This window comes from Motacilla alba, chromosome 1, assembly GCF_015832195.1.
Source record: "Motacilla alba alba isolate MOTALB_02 chromosome 1, Motacilla_alba_V1.0_pri, whole genome shotgun sequence".
NCBI classification, from domain to species: domain Eukaryota; kingdom Metazoa; phylum Chordata; class Aves; order Passeriformes; family Motacillidae; genus Motacilla; species Motacilla alba.
The window spans coordinates 109,195,881-109,211,326 of NC_052016.1; the positions used below are offsets into that span (position 1 = coordinate 109,195,881).

The following is a 15,446-nucleotide window of genomic DNA, read 5'->3' on the forward strand; positions in this document are numbered from 1 at the left end:
TCCAAAGGGAGCAGGGGTGCAGATTTTAATAGACACACTTTTACATGGCTGCAACCATGATTTGAGTTGCATGTCATAAAAGCTGCTTATAGCAGAAGGAGAAGCCTTACAAGAAGCAGTGCAAGCGCAGCAGTGACCCAACCTGAGCTGGCCTTGGTGCCAAATAACAACACAAGCAACTTTTGCCTTAAATGACACTGTTCTTTTCTCAGCCCGCAAGTTGTTTCACTTTTACTCTTCCAGTTCTCTCTCCAAGCCTGCTGGTGAGGGATGGAGTGAGTGAGTGCTGTTCAGCTGCCTGCTGGGATTACCCCATGAGAACAGCTCGGGGCACACCAGCGACTGTGGGGTACCTCGGGAACAGCGCAGCTCCATCAGCCTCACCGGCTGCTGACCTCAGCAATGACACCATGGCAGAGGCTGACAGCACTGCAGGGATAAAAAGGGCATTAGCATGGCTTAAGCAGCTGAATGCTTGCCTGTGAAACTGAATTCCATACCTGCTTCTTCCTACCCCACAGCAGCTGTGTGATGCTAGCCTAGAAACAAACTGGCATTCAGAGATGGGCTTGTTGACCGTGCAGTTATTAAGATTCTGAGTTTCAGAAGGAAAAATCACGCCCTGCTGAAACAGGAACAGTGACTTTGAAAAACAGAGGCCTCATTTTAAAGGTACCAAAGGTAACAAACCAAATGCCTTCAGAGGGAAGAAAATTCCTACTATTTTACCTAAGCAATTCACTTCTATCATCCTATTGTACTTTGGTACGACTTAGAACTTGAATAGTCTCTGATTCAGCATCTGCAGTCTTCCACCTGCAAAACAGCTAAGCATCTACAGAACAATCAGTATGCCTGATTCATACCTCAAAAAGACAGGTATTACCATTTTTATTCAACCTTTAAACACAAATGAATAGTAAAGTAGCAGCATTTTGAACTTCTTAAAGAGTATTTAAATAACCCACATTCATCTCCTTATTTTTTTGTTCACAGATGCAGACAAATGAAGATTCCAGAAGTTGCTCATTTCTTGCTTTAAATCTATGTATCCAGAACACTTAAAAAACACTTATCAGTCACAGATGATCTGAAGACACCTGTTCAATATGATTTTCCCTGTTTGTATACTCTCAGTATATTAGAAATTTTGACACAGATGCCAGACAGATTTAATGAGTGACTGTCTCACATCATACATACTTTTCACTATGCCAAGTCATTAAGAATAACAGCCTTTCCTTATTTTTTTTTTTTGCAAGCCAAAGAACTTACTAATTCTACAGGACATTTTTCTGCCCTATTTAGACAAGAAAAGAAACAGCAGAGTAAACTAAAAGCAGGCAGTTCACACTTGCCAGCTGCACCAGCAGTGTGCCACGGCTCACACAAAACCATTTCCACTGCGGTGCACTAGAGTGGAGCCAGACAGCTCCAGAGAGCACGCAGAAAAAACACCCCAAGCCTGAACCTAATTTGAACCTTGCCTGTAACTGGAGGGGGGTGTGTGTGTGGAATGAGAAAGGTGAACTTTATTTAACTTCTCCTGCGCCTCTGCACTTCCTACACTGGGTCATCAAAGGGAATGAAGTATAGGAAAAAAACAAAAAAGGTTACATAACTGGATAACCTGGCCTAAGTGAAATTAAAGAGAGTATGAAATTCAACAAGGAACGTTATCCCTTTCTCCCCAGCTGCAGTCAAATAAATTTTTAGGCCAAGGAGGTTAGATAAGCTTCAACCTTTTAGACAATTATCCAAACTAAACCATTGGAGAATCGCCCATCATTTAATGTTGAATACCTTGGCTGGGGAACATAAAAAACTTGCTAAATCTGCACATCTCCCACAGGTCACACACTGGCCAACAACATATATATATAAAAAATTTGGAGAAGTAAAATTATGCTGATCTTTATCTTATTATCAAAGAAATATAATAAGAAGAAAAGTAATCAAAATACAAGGAACTAAAATAGAAGAAATATTTCAGTACACTAAAGCTCATAAGTCTGGGTTAAACTAAGACCTTATTCCTTTCTCTATTTAAGTGTATAGCAGATTAAGAAACTGAGACTTTCTTAGTCTGAATCTCTTCTTTTTTCCCAAATATGTTTCTCAAAAACAATTATCAAGCAATGTCTCCATCATTAGCACTGGGAATTTTTACGTACCAGACTGAGGTATCCCACCTCATAACTATATCACAGATTTCCTCTTTATGTTGATGGACTCCAGTACTGTCATTTAGGACCCACATAAAGCACAGTAAGTTACACACAGAAAAAATGTTAATTGGGGAAAGGCAGTATTATTAAAGTGCAAATGCAGATAAAGTTTACATAAAGCCAGGGCATCATCTGTCAGCCAAGAGACTTGCACTCACATACAGATACTGAGTCCTTGATATAATACTCCGGATGCTGGGCAGATGTGGATCCACTCTGCTATTTTTATCTTTCCTGTAAACAGTACAAGCTTTACGTGCCAGTCTAAGAGACTGCATGTGCCACTGAAAAAATCCTTATGTACCACTCAATGCTGTAATTTAAAAAATTGGAAGCTTCCATTAAAAAATGAGAGAAAATTTCAAGACACTATGTAGAGATCAATAAAATCAAGAATTTTAGTAGAAGTGGGTCTTTCTAGAGTCATAGCTATTATCTACTTAGTCTTTAACTACCCTATAAATGCAGTACATATATAATTCTATAAATTCTAGCACATAGACAGAGAATATTAAACAGGGGAACCTATTCCCAAAGATGTCTACAGAATCAAAGGAATATTAGCACTTCCAAATGGTGATTCAGACAAAATGAATCACAGGAAATTGTGATTTTGCAACAAACAAACCCCTAAACATGGTCTCCAGCATTGAGCAGGATGCATCACCTCAAAAACATGGAATGGTTTAGGTTGGAAGGGACCTTAAAGGTCATCCAGTTTCAGCCCCTCTAACACAGGCAGAGACACCTTCCACTAGTCCAGCTTCCTCAAGGCCCTGTCCATCCTAGCCCTGACACTTCCAGGGACAACAACTTCTCTGGGTAGCCTGTGCCAGAGTCTTGCCACCCTCACAGTAGAGAATTTCTTCCTTATATCAAATCTAAACCTGCCTTGTTTTAGGTTAAAGCCATTCCCTCTTGGCCTATCTACAAACCTTTGTCAAAGGCCCCTCTCCAGCTCTCCTGTAGCCCTCTCTAGGTACTGCAAGGTGCTATAAGGTCTCCCCAGAGCCTTCTCTTCTCCAGGCTAAACAGCCCCAACCCTCTCAGTCTGTCTTCATGGGAGAGGTGCTCCTGCCCTCTGATCATCTTCACAGCCTCCTCTGGGCTCGCTTCAACAGGTCCACATCCCTCCTACGTTGGGGCCCCCAGAGCTGCAGGGATTCTCATCACAACAGAGGGAAAGAATCCCCTCCCTGTCCCTGCTGGCCACGCTGTTTTGGATGCAGCCCAGGGTGCAGTTGGCTCTCTGGGGTGCTGGGGCATGTCAAGTTTCTCATCCACCAACATCCCCAGGCTAACCTGTACCTTGTCATGGTAAGAGGATGCAAGAAAGTTTAGATTTAAGATGCTAAATTCTGAATATTCATCTTTAAAACCATCTGAAATACCCAAACTTACGGAACTCAATGCGTTATTCTTCTCAAAATTTATATTATACCATCACAGAGGCACTAATGCAAAACTAGGAATCTGAAGAGGTATTAAAGGGTAAAAATTTTTAAATAATCAAGTATTCTTTTTTTGACTTGATCACAAGCCAGAAAGTCAAGACAATTTCTGGTTTTCCCGAAACAATACGAAGACTTACCTAGTTTAGTTACTATAATAAGCAAAAAGCTAATTTTATCAGTTCCACAATTTAATTATCATGAAATCAAGAAATCCATCTCAATAATTTTCAGACTTCATTCTGATTTGAATACTTTCTCCAGCTGACTGCATCCCATAGCTTGTCAGTTATCTTAAGCCCCATCAGCAGCAGTAGTAAAAACAAGCACAGTGCCTGGCTTTGAGCTTGGTAATCTTGTCCTCTTTTCAAACTGGGTTTAAAAAGACTGAAGCATACCAAACATCCACTGGCAAAGACAATATCTAAAACCAGTATCTCAGTTCCAGAGAAGGCAGAGCTGATGCTGATAAAAGCTGACAGTTACTGTGTGAAACAGGATTGTGCACACAGAAGCTCTGCTAAGCAAGGCAGCCCAGTACCAAACAGTAGCACCATTGTAAACATTAGCTTTTCTCCTGCAAATTTTTATTATCTACTAAGATTAGCACAACAGCGATGACTGGTCTAGCACTGTTAGAAAGCCACACACAGACAGAATATAGCCTTGTACTGTTTTCATTTACCAGTTCCCAACCCCAGTTTCACCTTGTCACTCCCCAAGCAAAGGCAAAACTAACAATGAATGTCTCCCTCAACACACAAATTAACAGAAAGAAATTTCTTTCTTCAGCTTCTGTGAGTGAAAGGCAGCAACAGTAGAGTTATTGCAGCTAATCTTCAGCTGAGTGAAATTATTATGGGCAGATATTTTTCTGCAATAGAAAAAACCTGCAGCTTTTCTGTGACTAAGGCAAAGGCACTTGATTCAGCACAATTTCTTGTGGCTGCTCTAGCTACTAAATAGTTGTAAAAATTTTAAAGGGAAGGAGGGAGAAAGAACAGCAATCAAGTGGCAAATAATTCACTACCCCAAGTTTAAAAAAGTAACTTCTCTGTTATTTTCCCCACAATCAGTTTCACAGAATCTACCACTGGTTTTGACTTGCTTGGAGGCACCAAAGTACCACTATTCATGGAAAGCATTGCCAGCACCAGTAGGAAACTGAAGAATTTTAGAGAAAGCTCATTATCATGCTGACTTACATGGGAATTTGTTTGTTTTCCAGAACTAGTGCATTTTTGGCGTACACTTCAAAAGTTTTAGAAATCATGATAAATATCTATCATGTGATAAACATTTTTCAAATTGTTGAGAGGCCCTCGACCACCCGTGGTTGAGCTACAGTTCTGTGCATGAAGGGTTGTTTTACAGAAGAGAAAAAAAGCCCACAAAATGCAAAGAATCCAGACACATTTCCCTCCATAACAGGACACAAAATTAAAAAAGATTATACTGAAACAGGGATAAAAAAGCACTTCAAGATTCTCCTCCTTGTGTTTTGCTTTAAAGAGATATTGAAGACTTTTTAAACACACAATTTAATAAAAGCAGTATTTACTAGAATAGAAAGAGCTGTAAGTTCTGATGTGATCAACTGGAGTACTTCCCTCACTGCCAGATTTAGCTGTACCATCCCACATCAGCAGAAGGCTAGGGATGTAGTCCTAACAGTGTCATTACTGTTTCATTACATTTCAGATTTCTGCCTGTCATCAGAGCCCACTGCAGTTAAAGAAAGACTATGCTAACCAAGGCTGGGATCATATAGCTTCAATGCAATAAAAGCTGGGGTACATGTTTTAAAGTCGTGAATCCCACTGGGCTTTGCGCTCCAAGACATAACAGCTGTTAAACTACTCAGACAAAACTTTAAATACTCTGAAGAATAGCCAAAGAATATCTGAGAAGTTTCAATTCCACCACAGCACAATCATTGACCTCATCAGGCTGAGTAGTACGAAGGATAAAAAAAGCATGAGTGGTTTCTCATGACACAGCGATCCAGTACTTGTGTCAGAATTCATGTCTTCTCCTCGCAGAGAACAGTGATGCAATTTTTGCTCCTGGCACATTTCTATAACCAGCCCAACCTCGCAGGAAAAGGTGAAGATATTTGCAGCACTCCTGAAAGAAGACAGGTGGGGTGAAATCATACTGTGAGCCACGTTTGACCCACTGGCTGCCCGCTGAATCCCTGACCTCAGCAGACACAGGACCTATGCTGTTTATAGCCAGCCTGTGCCAGGGGGCAGGACAAAGCAACAGCTGCCAGCCCTCTCCTGGCTCAGCCTCAGGCACCCTTGCTACTGTTCAAAGGTAGCCTGAGGCTAAAGCAATTCACAGCCCTCCTGAAGTGCATGGCAACCAGAGCCTACTGTGCTCACGGATATCACCTGCAAGTGGCAAACCACACTGAGGCCCTCCTAAGAACAAGACCCTACGTGTGGGGTTTCACCCCCGGATTGGGATGACCCCAAAAGATGGAAAAGTCCCTCCTCCAACCCGTGCCTTCGAAGAAAGACTCGGTAGTCTTCTGTTGTCTGTTCTCAAGGTTGTTTATTGTTGGTTATCTAAAAGATTCTTCTCCCTGAACTGCTGTGGCCCGTTCAGCAGGTCAGACAAAGGCACACTGCCCTCCCAGGGGGCTGGTGCCATCTTTTATATCACACATTACGTGTTACATGTTTATACTTTTTCCCCAATGCCTACTATCTATATTGAATGGTGACTTTCTACTCTAAACCAATCTGTGAGTGCCAATATCACCAAAGACATGGAGGTTAGGAAGGAGAAAGAAGGAGGACAGGGCACACCCAAATCCCTCCATCTTAGAATCCCTGACCCCCATGTACAAAACTTGGACCCCTGCGTACAAGGCTTAAAACCCCCCTGTACAGCACTCAAAAATCCTTCCTTTCACTTCGTGATTATCTCTACTATGCTATCTAAACTTGTGTGTGTGTGGCTTGTAATTCTTCATACAGAGTTGGTAATTTGCTCCATGGGCTAAGATTGAAACCCCAAGAGTGTCTTTGGCTGCAGGCCAGGGTCTCAGAGCCCCCTGCCAGCGGCTCTGGCCATCCAGGGCACCCAGAGGGATGTTCTGGATTCCGACACCTACGTGCATCTCAGCTGCCAAATGCTGGCCACCCTTGCAGCTGCTCCTCCACACGCATGGAAGTATCTCAGCATGCCCTGAGTATCTCCAGAACCTAGGTTTGCAGTCAGAGTTTGAATTTGAGGCTCGTGATGCTGACAGAAGATAGTTGGGCCATTGCATGTGACCTCCACACACAGCCCCATACCGTCCCCCTTCCTGCAGTCCCTGATGGCCATGAGGCTTGTTCCTAGGAATGGAACAGCTGGTGAGTATTGCAGGAGGAACTGAACGCATAATAAATGCACTCCAGAGATGGGGGAGCCACGATATTCAGGACTGACTTTGGTGCACGTTGGCCTGCACAAGGGTATAAAGTGCTGGCAGTGACTGGGCCAGCTGGTCTCCTGGTGTTGCAAGCAGCTTCCAGGTGGAGCCTCCTCCCAGCATGGAAGCCTGCAGCCTAAAGATGGGAAACACTGACTTTGATAGTGAGTGAAAAACACTAAGACCCGGTCACACCCGGAGACAAAATCCAGAAGCAGCTACATAGGTGCTTTCTTGCTTTGGAATGTTGAACTCTCCAAGGCTGAAGACTGTTAACCTGGACTTTTCTAGCCAAACCTGCTTATTATTATAAGCCTTTGGACATAAACTGTTGACCAAATCTGAGATTAAGTGGACCTAGCCACACATAATAAACTCTTCTGAGTTTAGAAAGCAGGGGGATCTCACTGAAGCTCATAACTGGAGAGACCATGACCCTATTGCACTATTATCTGTTTTAACAGATGAGTTACTTACATATTGCCTTACAGTAATATTTAGATATTAAATTAGCACTAAATCAAATAATAATCATGCACATAATCACTGTATCCTACTTCTTGTTCCTGGCCAAGACCTCTTGACTACTCTGACACAAGTCCATCTTGAGGAAACCAAATCATCTTGAGTTCTCAACTAGGTTTTGCACAAGTCCTTACAAGTCAGCAGATCTTTACCTCAAGGCAAACCAGGAACTTACCTTTACTAGCCTGTAAAGGCTACCTTTTCACTAGCATGTGCAACTGTGTTTAATTAATTACCTTTTAACTACCATGTGCAATTGTAATTTAACAATTTAAAAAGCAATGTATGATTACACTGATAAAGGAAGAGCATGACTGCAGAACATAATATGAGCTACCATATATCAACCTTAATTTGTTTATTTTATGGAGGATGGAAATTAAAGCAATGTAATTAACCCACATAAGCTAACACTTCCTTTATTTTTGTTTAACCTAATTTTGAGACTGCAGGTCTAAGAGAAACAATTCTTACACCTATGAGGAACATGCTACACACAACACAGCAAGACTGAGCAAGCATGCAGTCACTGCAAAGGATAGGAGTGCCTGGGAGTCACTGAGAGTCAACTTGAAATACAAAAAGGCAGAACCAGAGATCTGCTAGCCAGCATCTCACAGTCAAATGGCACAGTAGATTCCTCCAGAGCAACTTAGGGAAACTAACTTTCAACTACATGAAAAATATGTTTGCATATAATTCTTAGGAAAAAAAAAGAGAACCTTTAGAATTTGCAGACTGGTATGCATAGCCAGCACAGTTCTTTCCTCCTATCAGAGGAAAAAAAAAAAAAAAAAAAACTGTATCAGAAGAACATTCACTGATATAAAGAATTCCAGAAAGTGCTGCAAGTTTTATTAAAAGAAAAAATTAAAAACAAACAAGCAAAACTCACTTTAACTGCAGTGTTTTCAAGAGCCATGTGACAATAATTGGTCTTCAGAAGTAAGGCAGTTCAATAGATGCAGTTGTTCCTCTCTTCAGAATAATCTTACATGTTCAAATTTTTGAAGTCATTTGTAATGGGTGTAATGGGTGTAAAAGCTTCTAAGTCTATTTAGTGAGACTCACTATGACTTATAATCACACAGTGAAAAATTACTTGCAGAGTAAGTTATAAAAAAACAGAAACACACCATGTGTGTTGTGTTATGTGAAGAACATGAGGTTTGAAACCATCTAAAGAAGATGAAGGTGCATTAATCATAAAATCAATCAATCAGTCCATCACAGAATTTATTAACTAGGTTGGAAAAGACCTCTGAGATCATCAATCCCAACTGCGTCCTGTACTTCATCAAAAGCAGCATGGCTGGCAAGCCAAGGGAGGGGATTCTCCCCATCTATTCTGCTTTTGTGAGACCCCACCTGGAGTGCTGCATCCAGCTCTGGGGTTTCCAGTGTAACAAGGGTGGGGACCTGTTTGAGGAGGACTATGAAAGATGATCAGAGGGCTGGAAAACATCTCCCAGGAAGATGGGCTGCGAGCGTTGAGGCTGTTTAGCCTGGAGAAGAAAAGGCTCTGTGCTCTTATAGCACCTTGCAGCACCTAAATGGGGCTTCAAGAGAACATGAGAAGGACCTTTTACAAAGGCCTGTAGTGACAGGGCAAGAGGGAATGGTTTTAAGATGAAAGAGGGCTAATTTAGATTACTGTGAGGATAGTAAGACACTGAAACAGATGATGCAGAGAGGTTGTGGATACCCCATCCCTGGAGTGTTCAAAGCCAGTTTGGACAGGGCTTTGAAAAACCTGGTTTAGTGAAAGGTGTCTCTGCCCACGTCAGAGGGGTTAAAACTGAATGACTTTTAAGGTCCTTGCCAACCTAAACAGTTTTATGACGGTAACATATAGACCTGATGGTTGTTACTGTCATTTAAAATGACCTCACTCACTTGGATATAAGAGGACTACAATACTGGTATATCAAAGAATTTTGTTATTAGAATATTTGGTTTGATGTCACAATGCAGAGCTTTGCTGGAGACACCTGAAGTCGCTCTAGATGTGCAGCAGCACCCAGAGATAAAAGATCAGGTCCCAACAGCTCTGCTGTTTTACTAAAACAGCACAATATCCAGCCCAGCCTCCCATCCACCATCTTCCTGTTCTGAAGATGGCTGGTTTGCTTCTCTTTGTACTTTTGTATTCTGTGGTATATATATATATATCTTGAGATTTAAAGCAAATACACCCCTAGCCATTGAGTTACCTGTGTGGGAAAAGAAAGGAAAGATTTTAAGTGTTCCTCAGAAAAACAGCAAACTCTGCCTGCTGAAGTAAGCATCAGAGCACTAACCCTTAACTCCAGCACTGCTCACTGTCACACCCAGGGGCAAAGATAAACTGCAGCAGGAAGGTATGATGAAGTTTGCTTAGAAGTTATTGCCCTCACCTGTCATTCCTGTCAGAGACTGCACTCCCTGCAGCAGAGTCAGCAAGGGAAGCCATGCCCCCAGCTAAGCTACACGGGTTACCACGCTGTATATTACCCTAAAGCAGCGACAAGTGTTTGCTGCACCTGATGCACTCGGCCCTCAGGCTGAAGAAGTTGAAGTATCCCTGCCAATTCTGAAGTGGGAACACTGGCCTTCTGAGGGCAGAGGGTTTTCAGGGCAGGCAGCTGAGGAACAGGCAACAATGATTCCCCCAGCAGGTGCCAGAGCCTGAAAATTGCAGGATCCAGCAAATTTATTTCCTCCTTCCCCTTTCACAGTGTAACACGAAGAAAAAGAGTTTCAGGGACAAGAAAATCGGGTCAAGAGTGGTTCAACTATGGTACAGAAGTAAGGAGGACCCATGTTTCAGTCTCTGCTTGGGCTCACTCCCAAGTCTTGGCTCTGGATGAAGTCAAGTCTGCAGAGACAGGTATCACACCTTGAGGGTATCACCCTCATTTTGGGGCTGCCTTATCACACAAGATATTGATTAGAGAAGTTCATATACAGCAAAACAGGAGAAACAGACTTCAAAATATTCCCCTATACCCAAAAATTATCTGACAGTTTCCTGGATTGTGAGAGGAATACTCACTTAGGTCAGCATACAGCTCTATTTATCAGTACACCACTCGCTCTCTAGCCTGTCTTCCTTTCAGCTGATTTTCATCCTGCTGACTGTATAATTTCTAAATGCTGTGGTCAAATGGCCAAAGAAATATTCCAAGCCTCAAACCAGATTGCTGCACATCCCTCATGAGGGAAAAGTGTGATCAGCTACAGAGACAGGATTTCATAAACCAAACTGGGACACCCAAAACCAGTATAACTGTACTTGGTATACACCCCTTTACTTAACACTGTAGCCAAACCCTACTGCCTGGCACTTCAGGCACTAAGATTTGATAAAGTTTTGAGCAGACAAGGAAAAGCTACATTTTTTCTATGTAACATCACCCTTCCAGAGGGTCAGGTCAGACATTTGACTTTTACATCATGTTTGCTTTCTTAGTACATTCAGAATAGAAAGATCCTTTGCAGCTATGAATTAGTCTACCTGTAACATCAATATATCCAAGTCACACTCACCTTTTCACTGTGTCTCTCAAGTTGTTTATGAATGCACTACAGCGCCTATAGTTTGATTTTCTTCATGGGATAGTTCTGGGGAATTCTAAAATTCTCAGTTAACTCCTAGGCTCACTGTTCCTAGGGAAAATGACTTTTATTTTCTGCAAAAAAACTTCACGCTACTGCCCTGTGCCCAGTTTTAGTTTAAAAATATTACCTTTCTTTCTTCCCAGAGATACAGTCAATGTATGCAAGCATCCTTGTTGCTCCTCTATTAAGTAGATATCATTGACCATTTTTGGAAAACATCAATTCCTTTGCTGACAGCTTGTTTCTAGCCCACAGTGAGCAAAGAAATCTTATTTTTCTTTACCAAGTTCTTATTTTTCTTTTAAGTTTGCTCTCACAAGTGCTGTAGTTCTCCAAAGCAAAGCCTTAGAAAGCTGAGTGATTTCTCAAGATCAGGGTCACCTGCATTACCTGCAGGTCTGCAATATCTAACTAAAGGCCTAAGTCATGCTTCCATTCACAATAAGATTTCAAATGATGGGAAGGCAGTAATGACTATGCTCAAGGAAGAAAACACATGTACTCTGATAATGGAATTTAAGTAGGTTTTCAGCACTTTTCTCAGTGTTCCACTGAAAAGCCATCTACCAGAAAACCTGCCTGCAGACAGGAAAGAGGTTTCTGCTGAAGTTTTTCGTTGCACTCGGTTCTTAAAGTTTGCTGATTCTGTCACAAAAGGTACTTTTGGATTCATACTAAGGTAAATAAACTACTTTGGAGGGGGCTGTCTAATGGCTGAGTAAAGGCTACAATTTCAGGCACAGTCAGGGAAAAAGGCTAACAGATAACATTTTTAACAAAGAACCATCAATACTACTCACAATGAGATGGTCTTTAGGTCTTTGCTGCTCAGTCATTAAGCATTAGTAGATGGTTAAGGTTCCACTAGTAAACCAAGGGAAGGCAACAGGCTAGCACCTCTTAGAGACCCCACCACTTGTGACAAAGCAAGAGGAATTGCTTTTCAAGGTTCTGCCCCTCGGCTACAGAAAGTAAAAATACACTGTAAGAGATATCTTCAGTATGGGAAACACCTGCTTAATATTTTACCCAGGCAGCAATAAAACTTCTTTAGATTTTTTTTTTCTTTTTAAAGTAAACACATGGGAACTTCCTGACACAAAGTTCATCATGAGCCATAAGAGTGTTCACATTAACACTTATTCTGAATGCTGTTCTTAAGAACTGAATAGATGCCAGCAATCCCAAGCATACACTACACAAACTAAGAAGTTGTCCCTGTGGCTGATCTCAAATTGTTGCTACTGGAAAGAAATCCACAAAAAGTCTATTTTTAACAGTCTCCTTTAGAACAATTCCAGACTATGAACTATTCAATTACTTTTTAATTGAAAAAAAAACCCTGGATATAAGAGTGTTGAAGGCGTATCCAGTAAAAGGCACTTTACTATTACAAAGTGGTATTAATCAGTGATAACAATCTTGGTCCAACAAGATGACTTAAATCAAAATCTGCAAAGTTAGGGCACGCTCCTAGAGAAGAGGCACTCACTTCAGAATGCAGTAATTGAAGAACCCCTTTTAAATAGCCGTTTCAGACTCTCAGTACAATGCACAGCAGCTGTGTGTCCAATACATCAATAGCACTATTAGCAGAAGCAGAGGAATAATTTCATGTTGATGAGTACATTATTCTTACCTTCAGAGTGGCTATAAAAGAAACTGCTAGGTTGTGTTTGTGTACTGACACAAAAAGCATGTATTTCATACTCGTAAACCTTGCTAGCAGAGACATAACAAGAACTCCTGACTGGGGAAAAAAACTGACAAAAAAGGATGCGAGGTTCCTCAATATTTGGGTGACTTATTGGGATGAAATGGACTCATAATCACCTGAGAATATAAAATAAGACTAAAGTTTTAGGAAATATTTATTCTTAAAAACATCTGATGAGCAAAACAAAGTTCTTATGAAAGATGAACTGTAAAGATGGACTTAAAGAGCACTTTCCATCTTTGGAGTTTGTAAATTTGAGGCATTTCCTTATGCTGGCTCATACAGATAGGAGAAAGAAGTTTGTCTGCATGCCAGCAAAATGTTCACATACTCACCTTGATTAGTTTATAATACCTATTGGCTCAGAAGCATCCAATGCGTGCTCAAAAAGCTCAGAGTTCTCTGCCATAGTGCCAAACCAGACAGGTGCTTTTGAGTGGAGAAGGGATAGCCTTCTTTTGAACCATCAGACAGACACCTGTCACCAGCTGGAACCTGAACATGGTGGGCAAAACCCACAAGTCTTGTTCAGAGCAATACACTTTGCTCACATACAACCTCACTGTCCAGTCTGGAGTGAGAGTGGGGAACATGAAGCCTCTGGCCAAGCCAGATCAGAGGCTGGCGTGCCTTCATCCTGTGTATCCCTCTAAGCTCCCCATCAGATTGGGAGCTGGAAGAGGGTTCTTAGCAAACCACCCCAGCAGGAGCTCGGCTATTCCTTAAGACTCGGTTGGTACTGCAGGATCCACAGTCCTGCTGGGGCAACGCACCGTGGCGACTCAAGAGCCTCAACTTTTTTCTCTCTCCTCTCTCCAGCTCCCTGTGCTGGACGCATTACGTGAGGATCCCTTCGCACCCATCTCCCTGTCCCCGCACCCCTTGTCAAGAGCCCCGCTGCCCCTCTTCCCCGGCACCGCCGTCCCCGAGCGCTCCCCGTCCCTGCCGGCCGCGTCCCCGCACGACCCGGGAAGGCTCGGGGCAGGCTCGAGCCTGAGCCCCCGCCCCGCGTCCCGCCTCAGCCCAGCCCGCTCACCCGCGTCGTAGAAGGCGTCCAGCACCGCCGTCTCGCCGAAGTCCAGCTCGCCGAAGTTGACGGTGCTGAGCTGGGCTCCCTCGGCCTCGCAGGCCCGCAGCAGGCACTGCCGCGCCCCGGCCTCGGGGCTCCGCGCCCCGGCGCCCGCCTTGGGCGGGTCGTTCAGCACGTACACGGCCCGCAGGCAGCGCGGCCGCGGGGCTGCCGAGCCCACCTCCTCCGCCTCCGCCTCCGCCGGGCCCCCGGCCGCCAGCTCCGGCTCCGCGCCGGGGGGCGCCGGCTCCGCGGCCGCGCCGCCGCTCACGGGGCTCTCCATAGCGGCGTCGAGGGATGAGGGGAGCGGGGGCTGCCGGCAGGTGCTCAGGCGGGGCCGCGTCCCATGGCGAGCGGCTGGGCAAAGCCCGGCGAGGCAGCTCCCTCCCTCCTCGTGCCGGCCTTCTGCCCGCGCTTCTCTCCGCTCCCGGGCGGGCGGGCACGGAGACGGGACGAGGCGAGTTGAAGGCGGCCGGCACGGAGCGGGGCTCGGCTCAGCTGGGCACCGCCCTCCCCGAAGGAGACGGCCCGGGGAGCCCAGCGCGGAGTCCGGCTCCACCCCGCCGTGCCTTCCCGGGACAATGCGCCCGCTCCCGTCCGCGACCTCGGCGGCTCTGAGAGGGAGCGGCGGCGTCGGGGCGATCGCGCCCCGTTTATCCCTTGCCCTGCCCGCCCCTCGCCGGCAGCAGCGCCCCCGCGCACCGCCCGCGGCTCCGCTGCCGTGGAGCGAAGGCAGCTGCTGCCCGTTTGTCTTCCCTCTGCTCCACCGCGACTTCTCCCCTACTGAATCCCCCGTCCAGTTGTTAACACGACTTTGACCACATTTAGATTGTGCCAGAAGTTTGGGTAATGTTCATCCTTAAATTCCTTCTCTTTTCTGAATAATCTCCCACGATCATGACAAAATCAGCTTCTAGTAACTCTGTGGCAATTCCTGGCTTCTTTATAAGAATAAAATTAGTTTTTATTTTCAAACGTTTTTCTTATTAGCTACACTGGTGATAGCAGCCTGGGGTTCGGCACTGCTACTGGTCCAGGTGCATGTGCCTGGATAGCTTAATACCTCAGCCTTGTACCCCAGCTGTCAAAAGTCACCGTACAAAGACCACAACCAAGTAGTGATCAAAGGAACAGTACAAAAGCACAGTCCTCCTGCAAATTTGTGTTAGAAGTAGAAAACCTATCTGGAAAGTTTTTCGTTTTATTTTGCACTCATGGTGACGAGGTTTTAGACGAAGAGTGTCTTCACCTTTTGCTGGAGTGTGAAGACTGTGTGACTATCAGAGGCAATGATTTTACCCCACGCTGTAATCATAGAAAGGGAGAACTGTTGAAGTTGGGAAAGACCTCTAACATCATGGAGTCCAACTGTTAACCCAGTACCACCACGTTCAGCACTTAACCATATCCCCAAGTGCCACACCCACAC

General features: G+C 44.1%; 1 protein-coding gene across 2 annotated transcripts in view; it reads right to left on the bottom strand.

Moving 5' to 3' along the window:
- MAP3K15 (mitogen-activated protein kinase kinase kinase 15) overlaps positions 1–14,808 on the bottom strand; it is an 84,030-nt gene extending 69,222 nt beyond the window's left edge. The window contains exon 1 of one of the 2 annotated variants that reach the window (XM_038130578.1): positions 13,985–14,808. In XM_038130578.1, the coding sequence (XP_037986506.1) occupies positions 13,985–14,300 (316 nt within the window). In that variant the 5' untranslated portion in view covers positions 14,301–14,808. The remainder of the gene's footprint in view (positions 1–13,984) is intronic. The other variant, XM_038130588.1, reaches the window with a different exon arrangement.
- Positions 14,809–15,446: the final 638 nt, after the last annotated feature.